Source organism: Schistocerca americana, chromosome 5 (assembly GCF_021461395.2).
Source record: "Schistocerca americana isolate TAMUIC-IGC-003095 chromosome 5, iqSchAmer2.1, whole genome shotgun sequence".
Classification (NCBI taxonomy): domain Eukaryota; kingdom Metazoa; phylum Arthropoda; class Insecta; order Orthoptera; family Acrididae; genus Schistocerca; species Schistocerca americana.
In genome coordinates this window covers 458895636-458913391 of record NC_060123.1, presented here as the reverse complement: position 1 = coordinate 458913391, position 17756 = coordinate 458895636, and the positions used below count along the sequence as shown (strand labels likewise).

At 40.8% G+C, this 17756-nt stretch overlaps 1 protein-coding gene across 1 annotated transcript in view; it reads left to right on the top strand.

Annotated features, from left to right (window-relative positions):
• Positions 1 to 17756, top strand: part of LOC124615757 (alpha- and gamma-adaptin-binding protein p34-like) — an 81602-nt gene that overhangs the window by 43068 nt on the left and 20778 nt on the right. The window contains exon 4 of the mRNA XM_047143846.1: positions 11602 to 11760. Coding sequence (XP_046999802.1) covers positions 11602 to 11760 — 159 coding nt within the window. The remainder of the gene's footprint in view (positions 1 to 11601; positions 11761 to 17756) is intronic.

Sequence of the window (17756 nt, the reverse complement as noted above, 5' to 3'; positions counted from 1 at the left end):
TTACTGTCAATTCAGCACAAACATACACAATAGCAGAAAAATTATTTCGTACTGTGGTTCTATACCCACCTCAGTGGCCGATGTTGCTAATGCATGCATGTGCGGTAAGCCAGTTCGAATCCTGGTGATGGAAAAACTTTTGCTGCCAGTATTTCGCCAAGGTGGTGGCATAAAGTTCCTGATCACAAGTCTTTGTACCAATGTCATGATTTAAATATCAAAACTCTCTGCAGTGTCTCATGAAGTGAGGGCATGTGGCACTGTTGATGATGATCCGTCCATCAGATGGGGACTTTAAGCTTGGCAGCACACTTTGTGCTATTAGCGAGGAGCAGGCTAAGTGCTTGCACTGGGTTTCACTCTCTCACTTCTGTCGTCATTGTCGTCGTCATTATCATCATCATCATCATCATCATACAGCACAAACATTACGCTGCATCACACACACGCGCACACACACAATTTATATATGCATACAGGGTGTTACAAAAAGGTACGGCCAAACTTTCAGGAAACATTCTTCACACACAAAGAAAGAAAATATGTTATGTGGACACGTGTCCAGAAACGCTTACTTTCCATGTTGGAGCTCATTTTATTACTTCTCTCCAAATCACATTAATCATGGAATGGAAACACACAGCAACAGAACGTACCAGCGTGACTTCAAACACTTTGTTACAGGAAATGTTCAAAATGTCCTCCGTTAGTGAGGCTACGTGCATCCACCCTCCGTCGCATGGGATCCCTGATGCGCTGATGCAGCCCTGGAGAATGGCGTATTGTATCACAGCCATCCACAATACGAGCACGAAGAGTCTCTACATTTGCTACTGGGGTTGCGTAGACAAGAGCTTTCAAATGCCCCCATAAATGAAAGTCAAGAGGGTTGAGGTCAGGAGAGCATGGAGGCCATGGAATTGGTCCACCTCTACCAATCCATCGGTCACTGAATCTGTTGTTGAGAAGCGTACGAACACTTCGACTGAAATGTGCAGGAGCTCCATCGTGCATGAACCACATGTTGTGTCGTACTTGTAAAGGCACATGTTCTAGCAGCACAGGTAGAGTATCCCGTATGAAATCATGATAGCGTGCTCCATTGAGCGTAGGTGGAAGAACATGGGGTGCAATCAAGACATCACCAACAATGCCTGCCCGAATGTTCACAGAAAATCTGTGTTGCTGACGTGATTGCACAATTGTGTGCGGATTCTCGTCAGCTCACACATGTTGATTGTGAAAATTTACAATTTGATCACGTTGGAATGAAGCCTCATCCTTAAAGAGAACATTTGCACTGAAATGAGGATTGACACATTGTTGGATGAACCATTTGCAGAAGTGTACCTGTGGAGGCCAATCAGCTGCTGATAGTGCCTGCACACGCTGTACATGGTACGGAAACAACTGGTTCTCCCGTGGCACTCTCCATACAGTGACGTGGTCAACGTTACCTTGTACAGCAGCAACTTCTCTGACGCTGACATTAGGGTTATCGTCAACTGCAAGAAGAATTGCCTCGTCCATTGCAGGTGTCCTCATCGTTCTAGGTCTTCCCCAGTCGCGAGTCATAGGCTGGAATGTTCCGTGCTCCCTAAGACACCGATCAATTGCTTCGAATGTCTTCCTGTCGGGACACCTTCGTTCTGGAAAGCTGTCTCGATACAAACGTACTGTGCCACGGCTATTGCCCTATGCTAATCCATACATCAAATGGGCATCTGCCAACTCCGCTTTTGTAAACATTGCACTGACTGCAAAACCACGTTCGTGATGAACACTAACCTGTTGATGCTACGTTCTGATGTGCTTGATGCTAGTACTGTAGAGCAATGAGTCGCATGTCAACACAAGCACCGAAGTCAACATTACCTTCCTTCAATTGGGCCAACTGGCGGTGAATCGAGGAAGTACAGTACATACTGACGAAACTAAAATGAGCTCTAACATGGAAATTAGCGTTTCCGGACACATGTCCACATAACATCTTTTCTTTATTTGTGTGTGAGGAATGTTTCCTGAAAGTTTGGTCGTACCTTTTTGTAACGCCCTGTATATGTAGTATTACAAATATTGTAATGGAGCATGTTATAAACAAAACTATGGTTCTGTGTGAGGTGGCACCATGCATAATAGTAATGTCTAATTATACACTCATTTTGAGGAGGCACCATGCATACTAGTAATTTCTAATTATATGCTCATTTGACAGTGCAGCAGTAGCACAGGAATGTGGCAATGTAATAAGAAATAATCAATGACATTCATTAATAGTGATGATACACAATTGTAAATAATTTTGGTAACAATTTGATGCCTGGCAGTTGATGTCCTACTCCAAATGCTACCCCTTGGCATTCTACAATATAGTCACTATGACAGGAAGTATTACGCAGACACTCATAGTGAATTTTTTCTTTTGCTCTCTACAGATTGACTGCTATGTTGGAACTGTAGTATTCTGAATGGAACTGTCAGAACTTGTGGAACTGTGTAATTGCTGTAACTATAGGAACTGAATGAATGTTGGCAGCACATCACCTTGTGGCTGTTGGTGGAAGGATGTCCATCTGTGCCCATACTTGGCAGAAGTGCAAAATAGTCCATGGTTGCCAGTGCTTTCTCTGGTGGCTGGCAACAGTAGCAGTGGATAAATATAATGTGCTCATGGACATGGGGCAGATGGAAAATGTGGTCCCGATTAGTGAGCATCATCTATGGGCGTTTGCTCAGAACTGAGAAGGCGCCTGGCTAGTGGTTGTGCCTATGCTGTGACAGTGTCTCTTGACCTATGTACATAGCACAACATGCTATGTGGGGTAAAAAATAACTGTTTAGAAAGAAGAAATAGTAGTGTTATGACACAAAGGTGGACAAAGAACAAAGAGAAAGCTTCTGTCTGTGAACTTGCAAAGTCAATGTCCTGTCGCAATTGCTGTTCATAATGATTACAAGTGAAATTGAGGAAACAGTGTTTTTTAATTGACGTGGGTAACTTGAACATGCTGCATGCATATACCTGGGAATGGATAGTAAGAATGCTTGCATTTTTTGAGTCAGTCTTGTTAAAAAGTAAATGTTTGTAAATTTTTTTTTTAAATGATTTCTTTAAGCCTTCAGCTGCCATTTTCTTTATTTCCTGTATGATTGCACAATTTCGGCTTTAGGACATTTTCAAATATTTTACGAATGATTTTTTGGTAACACATTATATCACGTGCATCGTTGCTCTTATGACATCATGTCACGCAACGACGCATATGACATAATCTGTTGCCAAAAAATCATCCGTAAAATACTTGAAAATGACTTAAGGCTGAAATTGTACAATAGTACAGGAAATAAAGACAATGGCAGCTGAAGGCATCAAGAAATCATTCAAAAAATTCATTGCAGTTGCGGACCCTATCGCATTGAAAATTATAAATGTTTGTAGTAGAATAAGGTCATATTCAGGTGAAAGGGCAGCAAAAAACAGAATTAAAAATAATAAACTATAGATGGAGAATGAAAGCTGGAAGAGTGGAGGAGATAGTTAAGGAGAGGAACCCAGTACCAGCGAAGCTTATTGAGTAAAGATGATGAAGTAAGAGATAAAAGGATTAAATTGGAGCATTAAATGAAACAAGAGATTAAGGAGATGATATCTGGACAAACTGAAGGAACCAGAGGTGGTTGAGAGTTTCAGAGGGAGGAGTAGGCGATGATTGATTTAAGTAAGTGAAAGGAATACAGCAAAAGTCGGCTTTGTAGCTTTGAGAGATAAAATGGTGAAGGTGGCAGAGGATCAAATAGCTAAAAAGATAAGACCTAGTAGAAGTCACAGATAACACAGAAGATACTGAATTTATTTGATGAAAATAGAAAAATGCAGTAATCAAAGTAGGCAAAAGGGATAACAGAAAATTGACAGAAAGTGCAAGATAGCTAGAGAACAAATGCCAGGCTGTAGAAGTTTGTGTTAGTAGAGGAAAGATAGAAGCTGCCTGTAGGAGAGATAAAGAGCTTTCAGAGAAGAGAGAAGCAGCTATATGAATATCAAGGTCTCATATGGCAAGACGGTACTAGTCAAACTAGAGAAGCCTGAAAGGTGAAACGTGAGAGGGCTATACAAGGTAAATGAACTTAAGACATATAATAGATTGAGAAGGGAAAGTAGATGACGATGAGGTGGGAGACATGATGCTGCAAGAACAATTTGACAGAGAACTGAAAGCCCTAAGCTGAAACAACGTCCCAGAAGAGTAGACAAGATTCCTTCAGAATTGTTGAGATCCTTGGGAGAGACTACATGACAAAACTGTTCCACCTGGTTTGCAAGATTTATGAGACAAGTGAAATATCCTGACTTCAAGAAGAATGTAATAATTCCCATTCTGCAAAAGGTGGGTGCTGACAATTGTGAATATTACCGAACTATCAGGTTGATGAACCAGGGTTGCAAAATGCTTACACAAATTATTTACAGATGGACAGCAAAACAGGCAGAAGCTGACTTTGGAGAAGATCAGTTTGGGTTCCGGAGAAATGTAGGAACACACAAGACAATGTTGATCCTACAACTTATCATTGAAGATAGATTACATAAAGCCAGTCCGCATTTATATTTGTCGATTTAGAGAAAACTTATGACAATATTGACTGGCACACACTCTGAAATTTTGAAGGTAGTAAGGATAAAATGTAGGGAACTGAGACTATTAACAATTTGTACTGAAACCAGACGACAGTTATAAGAGGAAGCAGTGGAAGAGAAAGAAGTGTTACAGAGTTGTAGTCTATCCGTGATGTTATTCAAACTGTATATTAAGCAAGCAGTAAAGGAAAACAAGGAGAACTTTGGGAAGGGTATTAAAGTTAAAGGAGAAGAAATAAAAACTTGGAGGTTTGCTGAACATATTGGAGTTCTGTCAGAGACAGCAAATTATTTGGAAGAGCAGCTAAATGCATTGGATGGAGTCTTGAAAAGAGGTTATAAGATAATCAACCAGCATAAAACATGAATGATGGAATGTAGCCAAATTAATTCAGGTAATGACGAGGGAATTAGTTTAGTGAATGACGCGTAGACACGTTCAAGACTACCAGGTAGAAGGACTGGTGGCGCGCTTAAACTTGTTCAGAGCACACAGAGACAGGTACAAAGGCGCGCTTGTTAACACGTCCAGAGAAGTTAAATGTGGTAGATGAGTTTTGCTATTTGATCAGTAAAATAACCGATGATGGTGGAAATTGAAAGGATGTAAAAGGCATACAGGTGATGGTGAGAAAAGCATTTCTGGGAAAGAGCAGTTTGTTAATATATAATTGAAATTTAAGTGTTAGGAAGTTTTTCTGAAGGTATTTGTCTGGAGTGTAGCCTTTCACAGAAGTGAAATGTGGATGATAGGCATTTCAGACAAGAAGAGAGTAGCAGCTTTTGCAATGTGGTGCTACAGAACAATTTTGAATATTAGATGGATAGTTTGAGTAAATAATGAGGAGGTGCTGAATCAAATTGGGGGAAAAAAATTATGGCTCCACTTGACAAAAAGAAGGGATCAGAGGAGATGATACATCCTGAAGCATCAAGAAGTCATCAGTTTAGTTATAGAGGAATGTGTAGATAGTAAAGTTACGTAGGTAGGCAAAGGTGTGAATACAGTAAGCAGGTTCAAATGCATGATTATAGAAATGAGGACATTCATACCTTCTTATGAGACAAGTGACATTTGTATTAGACAAGATTATAAAAAGAATTCCATTCCATCTTATAAAAGTTGATATCTTGATCACATAACATGTTATTAAAATTTATTACCAGTTTTGGCTTTTCAACCATCATAAATCTAAAAATGAAAAAATGTAAACAAAAACATCAATAGATTTACCAAACAAAAATATGCATATTTTTATTACGGTGTATTGATAATTTTTACTTATGGACCGTCTGACAGCAACTGAATAAAACACAATTGTAGTGCCATACGCGTTTCGCCTTTAATTTCTGCAAGGCATCATCAGTGGCCTGGAATAAGTACATATGTTAGCTATTTTATTTACATTTTTGTCACTGTGCCTATAGGTTATTAACAGTTCTGGTGGTTGCTATTTCCTATTAAGTAGTAATGTTTTGAACTGTACTTACAGGTTGCGTGGACAATTTCTTACGTATTACGCTCCTGTTGCATCTTTGGTGTTGTTCTTCTTCTTATGAACGCCAATTTGCGGTTTTTTCCACATTCCACAGCACCATGCACTGAACGCTTGTTTTAATGCAATGTTTTGGTTTCTGTTGCCGACTGTTAAATGTTTTTGCCAAAGATCGAAACTTATGAGTGTAATTGTTAAAGTATCTCTGGTCAGTTCATGTATGCATTTGTGTGTGTGTGTGTGTGTGTGTGTGTGTGTGTGTGTGTGTGTGTGTGTCCAGATGGTGTGGGGAAGAACAACACCAAAGATGCAACAGGAGCGTAATATGTAAGAAATTGTCCACGCAACCTGTAAGTACAGTTCAAAACATTACTACTTAATAGGAAATAGCAACCACCAGAACTGTTTATAACCTATAGGCACAGTGACAAAAATGTAAATAAAATAGCTAACATATGTACTTATTCCAGGCCACTGATGATGCCTTGCAGATATTAAAGGCGAAACGCGTATGGCACTACAATTGTGTTTTATTCAGTTGCTGTCAGACAGTCCATAAGTAAAAATTATCAATATACCGTAATATTACACGCAACTGAGGGAGACAGGACTACAAAAGTTGAAGATGTCAATACAGCTATGTCAAGCATTCCCTGTCAACGTGTACAACAGGTTCAAGAAAATACATCTGAGACTCCATAAGACGATACAGCACATAAAATTCAACAAAACATGCAAAAAGAACGATTTAATTCCAAGTTACATTAATGTAAAGGTTAAAAACAGTTCTACAGTGGCACAAAAGTCGAAATCATTTGCAGAACGATATTGGTCACTACATGAAATTAAGATGCTCTATTCAAAAAAACAGCACCTAATCATGGTGCTCTACGAGACTCATCTAGAATTGGCAAAAAACGTGGGAAGCGCCGCAGTTTTCATGGCATTAGTAGAAAAAACTGAACACAACACATACACAGCAATGAAACATTTACAAAACAAACATAGACAGAAGATAATGAAACTAACAGTAAAAAAGACGCAAAAATACATTTACATTTTAAATGTGAAACCACATGAACTCCAACACACATTCCATCCGTGCTTAGTTAACCTAACAGAGACAGAACTACACGAAAATGAAAAAATGCTCTTGGAAAAAGGTTTGAAACACTGCACCAATAGCAAATCATAGAACAAAATCTCTCATCCCACAGCAACCTCACCACAGATGCAATAAAAGAAATAACAGATATGCTCAGACTGACAACTGAACAAAACTACTTTCAGTTTGAGAAAGAATATTATCTGCAAACTGATGGACTGCCCATGGGATCCCCAATATCAGGAACACTAGCAAATATTTTCATCAGTCACCTAGAAAATCAAATATTTGAAAAGATAACCACAAATGAAAGTTTCAAAATCATATATTGGTACAGATACGTGGATGACATTATTTGTCTGGTAGATGAGCCAAGTGAAAAAATAGATGAACTCCATTCAGAAATAAACAAAGCTCATCAGAACATAAAATTCACACTTGAAAAAGAAAAAGAAAATCAAATAAATTTTCTTGACATTACAATTAAAAAAGAAAATGGCAAACATACATTTAACATCTTTAGAAAACCAACAGCCACAGACACAATAATACATTCCACATCCAACCACCCCCACAGCCAGAAACTTGCAGCACTAAGACACATGTTACATAGATTAAACAGAATCCCACTCAGCAAGAGAAACTATGAACAAGAAATGAGTACAATCATACAAATAGCTAGGAACAACGGGTATGACACACATGTGGTACACAGGCTCAATCAAAAAATAAAAACACAAATATAAAACAAACACAACATTTCCAGAATACAAAAGAACTCACAAGCTGAAAACTTACAAACATACTCAACAAACACACACAATGACAACACCACACAGAAAAGAGCCAGATGGTACACCATGACCTACACACATAAACTAACACACAGAGCTGCAAATATCCTAAAGAGACAGGGCTTCAAAATAGCATTTAAGCCTGGGCAAACCCTTCAATCACACCTAAGCCAGCCAGCCACCAAGAGGGACAAATTCCAACAATCAGGAATATATAAACTTGAATGTCAAAGTTGTGATGCAGTATACATAGGCATGACATGCAGGAATTTTGAAACAAGATACAAAGAACATATCAGATGTTGGAAGTATGAAACAAACCATTCCACATTTGCAGAGCATTTAAAACACTACAACCATCATCCTACAAACATGGAACAAGAAATGAAAATAATGAGAATAAGCAACCATGACAAACATCTTATACAATCACAAGAAAACTTCCACATCCAGAAAGCCATAGCAGAAAACAAACATGTGATAAATGAACAAACACACATCAGCACAAGCTCCCTACTACACTTAATAAAGGAAATGATAACATAAAACAAGAAAACTCTTCCCCACACACACACACACACACACACACACACACACACACACACACATAAAAAAAAAATTATACCACACCAAAATACACACACACACACACACACACACACACACACACACACACACGCTAACACAGAGCACAAAAAAAATGTTAAATTAATATCACACCAAAACACACACACACACACACACACACACACACACACACACACAAATGCATACATGAACTGACCAGAGATACTTTAACAGTTACACTCATAAGTTTCGATCTTTGGCAAAAACATTTGACAGTCGGCAACAGAAACCAAAACATTGCATTAAAACAAGCGTTCAGTGCATAGTGCTGTGGAATGCAGAAAAAACCGCAAATTGGCGTTCATAAGAAGAAGAACAACACCAAAGATGCAACAGGAGCGTAATATGTAAGAAATTGTCCACGCAACCTGTAAGTACAGTTCAAAACATTACTACTTAACAGGAAATAGCAACCACCAGAATTGTTTATAACCTATAGGCACAGTGACAAAAATGTAAATAAAATAGCTAACATATGTACATATTCCAGGCCACTGATGATGCCTTGCAGAAATTAAAGGCAAAACGCGTATGGCACTACAATTGTGTTTTATTCAGTTGCTGTCAGACGGTCCATAAGTAAAAATTATCAATATACCATAATATTACACGCAACTGAGGAAGACAGGACTACAAAAGTTGAAGATGCATATTTTTGTTTGTTTTGTGTGAATAAAATGAACACGTTACCTAAACATTTAGTGGACACATAGACAGTACATAAAAGAACAATAGCAGAGAATGCATAGTTGTAGATTAAAGTTCAAAATAATTGGAACTAGTAGAATACTAGTTACAGACAACTAAAAGTATATGTAGCCAATACAAAAATATAAATGTTGTAGAAAGTTCTTGCAGAATGTAAGTGCTTTTGAATTAAAGCAACCCACTTACCAAAAGGTAGAAATGTGGAGTTGTGGACAGGTACACACAACAGAAAGGAAATTTACACATGCACGTGTATGACCTTACATGGTGCCAGCTAGACGTAGAGGGCCAATGCTGTTTTTTGACAGATGGACTGGTTGTGGTGGGGTAGTGTCTGACGGCACAAATTTTCAGCTTGTCCATTTGATATAAATCAAAGCCCACTGGCAACAAATGTCTTTAATTTCAGTGTGTCTTGATTCTCATTGTTGTTTAGGCAGTTCATGTGACAATCTTTACACTTGGCATATATTTCTGTTTTTTGTTGTGTATTTAGTTGAGCATGTTTTTGTTCAACGGCCTTGCTGCAGTGGTAACACCGGTTCCCATCAAATCACTGAAGTTCAAGTACTGTCGGACTGGGCTAGCACTTGCATGGGTGACCATCCAGTCTGCCGAGCGCTTTTAGCCAGCGGAGTGCACTCAGCGCTTGTGAAGCAAACTGAGGAGCTACTTGACTGAGAAGTAGTGGCTCCGGTCATGAAAACTGACGACGACTGGGAGAGCGGTGTGCTGACCATGTGCCCCTCCATATCCGCATCCAGTGATGCCTTCGGGCTGAGGATGACATTGCAGCCGGTCGGTACAGGTTGGCCTTCGTGGTCTGTTTGGGTGGAGTTTAGTTTTTATGTTTTTGTTCTTGATGATGAACTCTGTACAAACATTTCAATTGTTGAAACTATAGGTATTAAAAAATAATTTTTTTATGTCACAAAAAAGTGACCACAGGTGCAGCACTGGAAATCTGTTGCTCTTAGAAAGTCGTGATGTAGAAGAGTTTCTGGAAATGGGAAACAGCCTTGCATGCATTTTATCTGAAGTTTTTAGTTTTTATCAGTAATGTCAGAGTCGAATTTTTTAGGAGGTACCCAAGTTTAATGAACTTTTATGTGACAGAGGCATTGACTTTCATTACTTAGAAAAGGCGAAGCTGGTTGGCTGTTCACAGGCTGTTTTTGTGAGTATCTAAGCAAAGTAATTGATTGAGTAGGCAATGTGGTCTTGGACGTCTGTGCTTGTCCTTCATTATGGAACATGGCGGTTGAAGTTTTACCCATTCTATGAAGCAGGAGAGACAGCAATCTGTATCAGATCTGATGACAGGGTACGGGAAGTTATGATTGCCTTGGGCGCAGGATATTCGAGATTGAACCAGGTATCAGTGGAAATGTGTTGCCTGGTTATATGAATCAGCATTTTTTGCTACGCCAAGTTGGTAATCACATCCAGCTACACCATTGACCATGCAAACAGCCATTGGAAACAATCACTTCACCACTGGCAAGGCTGGTGGAGGCAGTATTATGCTGTTTGGGGAGGGGGTTCAAATGGGCTTCCATAGGCCCTGTGGTAGTAATTGAAGGCACCATGACAGCTGTGGACGATGTGAACATTATTGTGGACCACATGCATCCCTTCATGCTTGATTACTTCCCCAACAGTGATGGCATCTTCCAGTAGGATAACTTTTCATTTTGATGGAATCATGCTGCAGTTATTTGAGGAACATGATTGTGACCTTGTGTTGATGTCATGGCCATCAAATTCACCTCATTTGAACCCAATGGAACACGTCTGCGACACTGCTGGGTGCCAGCTCCATGTCTGCAAACCACTGGCCTATAGTTTTAAGGAAATTACATGATGTACGCATAAACATCTGGTGCCACATACTTCTGGTAACAAAACAAGGACTTGTGAATCCGTGCCATGTAGAATAGTTGTTGTATTGTGTTTGAAAGGCAGACCATCATGGTTTTAAGCAGATGATCATAATGTTTTGGCTTGTCACTGCATCTCTTTACATGTGTACGAATGCAATTCTCTCTCTCTCTCTCTCTCTCTCTCTCTCTCTCTCTCTATTAAATGTTACCAATTTCATAATAAACATTAATACCTGCATAATATTCCAGGTCTGATAAACTGTTACATGGCTCTCTTGCAGTCTGTACCACCAGTTACACCTTTTCTAGCTGGTGTTATTTGTCTTTAGATGTTGTGTTGATTTTACAGTGCAAGAATGGTGTGTTGAACAAGGCTTTGAATTGGTGGAACTCAATCCAGATCTTGACCCGGAGTGGGAAGCAGAACAAGATTTCCTGGAAACTACTGGTGTGAAACGAGTTATCCAAGCTCTACATGCTCACCTTTGGCCAAATTTGCACATGAAAGGTAAGTGCAGTAATACTGTGATATACACAAAAATGACTAAACATTGCTTTTAGTTGATATTCAAACAATGGAAAATCCAGGATGGAATGTAACAATATTATGAGAAGGAAAGTTGCTACTCACCTTATAGCAGAGATCCTGAGTCCCGATAGGCACAACAAAAAGACTATCACAATTAAAGCTTTTGGCCATTAAGGCCTTCAACAACAACAACACACACACACACACACACACACACACACACACACACACACACACACAGACGCGCGCACGCGCGCGCAAATCACAAACACGACTGCAGTTTCAGGCAACTGAAACCACACTGCGAGCAGCAGGACCAGTGCATGATGGGAGTGGTGAGTGGGTGGGGGTAGGGAGGAGGTTGGGGTGGGGAGGGGGGGAGAGATAATATGGTGGGGGTGGATGACAGTGAAGTGCTGAATGTTAGACAGAGAGCAGGGGATGGCTATGGAAGGGGAGGGGGGGGGGGAGTAGCGGAAAAGGAGAGAAATAAAAAGACTGGGTGTGATGGTGGAACGTTGGCTGTGTAGCACTGGAATGGTAACAGGGAAGGGGCTGGATGGGTGAGGACAGTGACTAATGAAGGTTGAGGCCAGGAGGCTTACAGTAATGTAGGATGTATTGCAGGGTGTTCAGCAACAGGGTGGCCCACTTCACTTGTCTCTTGGGCACAGTTTATCAGTGGCAATTCATGCAGGCCGACAACTTGTTGGGTGTCATGCCTACATAGAATGCTGCCCAGTGGGGGGGAAATCGGGGTGTCTGTCCTGGGCAGCAATTTTGGAGGGCGGTGGGGGGGGGGGGGGGGGGAGGGGGGGTGTCACGAAGTACACACTTTGGTCTATCATTGCATGGAATGAGTTGGCACGCAAATGGTTTCATATAGGACTGTAGACACTGTGACAACAGTGTACACTTCAGTTTTGTCATTTTGTGGGTTCCTGAGTCGTGTCTAAAATAAAAGTTTTGGCAGCTTCACATCGTGCAAGCTGTGATTGTGTTAAAGCTTGTTGCGTGAAATCGCTGTATAAGAAAATAATCAGAAACGTGTTTCGTTTCGTGACTGGGTGAAGAAAAGGTGTCAGCTCGGTTGCTCAGCAACCTTGCTGAAATAATTTGTTGTGGAAGACCCAAGAGGTTTTTCAAGTATCTTAGAGTGTCACCAGAATTGTTCATGTTTCTTCTAAATAGAGTTAATTGTACGATAAGGAAAAGATACTGCAGTGCATGAAGCACTTTTTCGTTAATGCCAATAGTTATTAACATTAACAGTAATAACTATTAACAGCAATAATTATTTGAAGCAGGCTGCATTAAGAAGAAAATGGTCTTGAAGATAGATCTGTACAGTGGCAATATTTCAAAATTCAAACATATATGAGTGGGAAGCACTGCTGCGATGTTTTAAATAAATAATTATTGAATAAAGAATGCAGCTTCTTGATTTGTGTACTCTTCCCTCCTGTCAACAATATTCCTTAGAAAAGAGTCGACCAACTCGAACAACAGGATTTTGTTCTTGTAGACAAGAGCTTTTCCACAGCCAGAATTGTACTTGCTTGTATTTTTCTTAATTCAGTTGTATATGTGCTCCTAATTCAATAAATTTTGCCCTGCAGCTTCGATATTGTCAAATCATCTATGTTCTGATTGTACATGACGGTCTGAGGAGCAGCAATATGTTGCTTATTTTTGTAATCAGCAACAGTGAAATCCCACAAACACCTATGCAAAGCATAGATATCCAAAAAGTGGACATTGTTATCCGTTCTCCACTTCATATTTCAGTTTGTCCACACACTGTGAGCACATGTAACCTCAAAATTCATACAACTAGTGTCGCCAAAGTTGGAAAGCGCAGAAAGTGTTGAGTTTCACCAACGAGTTGGACAATTGTGCGGTGTGCATGCACAATGGCTTGTAGCGCAGTTGCCTGCAATCTAGTGTCGTTGTGTAAACTAATGTTTACTTTTATAAGGGGGTTAGTCTGTGTTGTTGCCTCGGATGATGATTACACGAACATTTTGTCAGGTTTTGTAAGCGGTGGGTCCTGGAGGTACGGCAATACGCGAACACGAGAAGTAAGTTTAAACAGTTTTATTAACAAAGGCAGATTATAAAACACACACGCTATGCGCACGCATCATCACTGTGTCTGACATCCTAACAGTGGCTAATTACGGTCATATTGAAAGGCACCTTGGGGAGTTAAGAAAAGAGACATATTCGCACCCGAGGCCACATTAGTTAATACTGCCCGCTGCGGATGGCGGCCAGTTGTGTACTCCCCGTCACAGTGTGGCCGGTCGCACGTCTACCGACCAAGCGAATCTTCCGCATTCCAGAATCTTCGGCATTCCAGATAGGCCAGCTGGTGAGCGCGTGTTAACGCACTGTACGGCTGCGCGCAATCTGTAGACCCTTACACTTTTGAAGTAAATTTCCTTTTACGCAAGATGAATTACGTGCGAGAATGTACGATGAATTTCTTAAATCGCAGAGTGTTTGACTCTCGTTTAAAAATTAACTCTTTGAGGATGAGCTGTTTAGTAGAATTTCAAGCCCAGAAGATCAGACATTTATGTTGATATTAAACATTTTACTGGCACATTTGTGCGCTGTATCTTAAAGTGTAACATGCGCAAAAAAGATAACATTATATGTGAAAGCTTAGCTTCTCTTGCAGCTAATTAATCTATAGCCAGTGGAAAGCGGGTGTGGTAATTACAACAATAAATAATCACTCACACGCCCATCACTTACTATGAATAGGCTACTTTTATTCTCACAGCATATACAGAATGCGCATAGCATAGAGCATGTACTACAGAGAACTGATCTGGTAAAGATACAGTTGTTCTTGCTGCTGTAGGGTAGCAATAATATTGGGGCATCAGCCAGTGGTTCTATGTCTCCACAAATCTTGGAGACCAATATTATATATGAAAACCTTGCTTTTCTTGTAGCAGCACTATGTATATTAATTTAAACCATTAACTTTTCCTATTTGCGTGTTCGCGCTACTTAACAGTGATGTTGCTATTGGCTGACTACATCACATGTCCTATACTCTGGAGGCTGGCGAGATCATGTGACATGAGCTGAGCTGCCACTGGCTTACAAAAGCGCATCGCAGCCTCGATTTCAATGCTTTGGGAAGTAACATGCGGTGTTTGGTGGAATTTGCATTTATACTTTCGTAATACAAAAAATGCAGTGTACGTGTTGTTGCACATGAAACATCTTTCCAAAATGGGTTTTTTTTCCCGTGAGTTGCATTTTATAAAGTGCTGAGAAATTCTGCGCTGGTGTATAAAACGATAGACATTAAAAGGATTGATAACTTTTACAGTTCCAAGGGAAAGAATACTGTCATTTAACGTGGAAAAAGTGTATTTTCACCCGGGAGAAAATATATTTTTAACCAGGAAATCCGGGAAATTTTTTTCCTTGTCCACGTATACACTCTGTAATCAGAATACTGGTGGAGAATGTAATTCAGTTGTTCCAGTCATGGGTGGTACTGAGTCATGAGGGGAATGCTCCTCTGTGGCCGGATGGTGGGACTTTGGGAGGTGGTGGGAGATTGGAAAGATAAGGAATGGGAGATTTGTTTCTGTACAAGGTTGGGAAGATAACTACAGTCAGTGAAGGCTTCAGTGAGACCCTCGGTATATTTTGAAAGGGACTGCTCGTCACTGCAGATGCGACGGCCACGTGTAGCTAGGCTGTATGGAAGGGACCTCTTGGTATGGAATGGGTGGCAGCTGTCGAAGTGGGTGTATTGCTGGTGGTTAGTAGGTTTGATATGGACGGAGGTACTGATGTAGCCATCTTTGAGGTGGGGGTCAATATCTAGAAAGGTGGCTTGTTCAGTTGAGTAGGACCAGGTGAAGCAAATGGGGGAGTTGTTGAGGTTCTGGAGGAATGTGGACAGGGTAACCTCACCTTTGATCCAGATAGCAAAGATGTCATCAATGAATCTGAATCAAGTGAGGGGTTTAGGATTATGTGATTTTAGGATGGATTCCTCTACATGACAGATGAATAGGTTGGCATGCGGGTGCCCATAGTCATACCCTAGAGTTGATTGTAGGTAAAGCCTTCAAAGGGGAGGTAATTGGTTGGGAAAGGTAGTGTTCAGTAGCGGTAAGGCCATGGGCCTTAGGAATGTTAGTGTACAGGGAGGTGGCATCAGTAGTGATGAGCAGGGCGCCATGCCTCATCTTTCCAGTCTCCCACCACCTCCCAGAGTCCCACCATCCAGCCACAGAGGAGCATTCCCTTCATAACTCAGTACCACCCAGGACTGGACCAACTGATTTATATTCTCTGCCAGGGTTTCGATTACTTCTCATTGTGGCATGAAATGAGAAATGTCCTGCCCACTTCCCTTTGCATGCTTCACACAGTGGTATTCCACTGTCCACCAAACCTACACAACATACTCGTCCATATTTACACAACTCCTGCTCCTAATCCCTTGCCTCATGGCTCATACCCCTGTAATAGACCTTGATGAAAGATCTGTCCCATACATCCTGCCACCACCACAACCACCACCACCACCACCACCACCACCTTCACCAGTCCGGTCACTAACATCACCTATCCCATCAAAGGCAGGGCTATCTTTGAAACCAGTCATGTGGTCTACAAGCTAAGCTGCAACCGCTGTGCTGCATTCTATGTAGGCATGACAACCAACAATCTGTCTGTCCACATGAATGGCCACTGACAAACTGTGCCCAAGAGTCAAGTGTACCACCCTGTTGATGAACACAATCTCAAACATGGTATCTTTCATTTCAATGACTGCTTCACAGCTTGTGCCACGTAGGTCCTTCCCACCAACACCAGCTTTTATGAACTGTGCAGGTGGGAACTTTCCCTACAATACATCCTATGTTCCCGTAACACTCCTGGCTCAACCTTCATTGGTCACTGTCCTCACCCATCCAGCCCCCTTTCCTGTTCCCAATCCAGCACTACACAGCCATCATTCCACCATCACACCCATTCTTTTTATTTCTCTCCTTTTCCGCTTCTTCACTCCTCCCCCTCCCCAAATCTCCCCTGCCCTCTGTCCAACGTGCAGCACTTCACTGCCTGCTACCGCTACCATACTATCCCTCCCCCTCCCCACCCCAGCCTCCTCCTTCCGCCCCACCCATTTGCTACTCCAATCACGCACTGGTGGTGCTGCTTACAATGTGGTTTCAGTTGCCCGAGACTGCAGTTACTTAACCATATGTTAATGTGCCGTATAATTGCTTTCCTCTCAGTTTTCTATGTGAAGTAAATTCCTTTCAGAGGTAATACTTTGGATGAAAAACTGGTCAGCTAGAAACATATCCTGTGTGTAGATTTCATATATTTCGGGCATAATTTTGAAAAGTATTAAGTCACTCAGGTACTCCAATGGTACTGGAGTAAAGAGTCCTTTGCAGCGAACTTCGTATAGAAGAAATGAACATCTATAATCTTAATATTGTGTATGTGTGTGTATTAGAGAAAACTAAAGTGGCATAGAAAGGTGTAGCAGTGGCTATGATGGTGCCTGAGGCTACCACAAATGGAACAGCTGAGTTGGCTGTGAGTAGAACTGATGTGACTGCAGGTGCCTCATCTGTATAAGATGTATGAATGGATATAGAAGGAATTAACGTAATGATAATAAGTATTGGCTTTATAAAATGGTCTCCTTATAACTTTTCAATTGAGTTTCAGCATTAAAGTAGTTCATGAACCATAATGAGTACTCACTGTGGTAAATACACACATCCAGTGGCAATTTGGGCCTGCCTTCCAGTTTTAATCTGAGAGTGAATGTGAAATGAACAAGCAAATAAGAGAGTGTGCTCAACTTCTTCGAGGACTGATCTTTGATAGCACTATATCGTATGTTCTTTGCTTTAGTTTTTATTTATTTATTTGTTGTACATGTGTCCCACAGATCCATGCAGTCATGATAT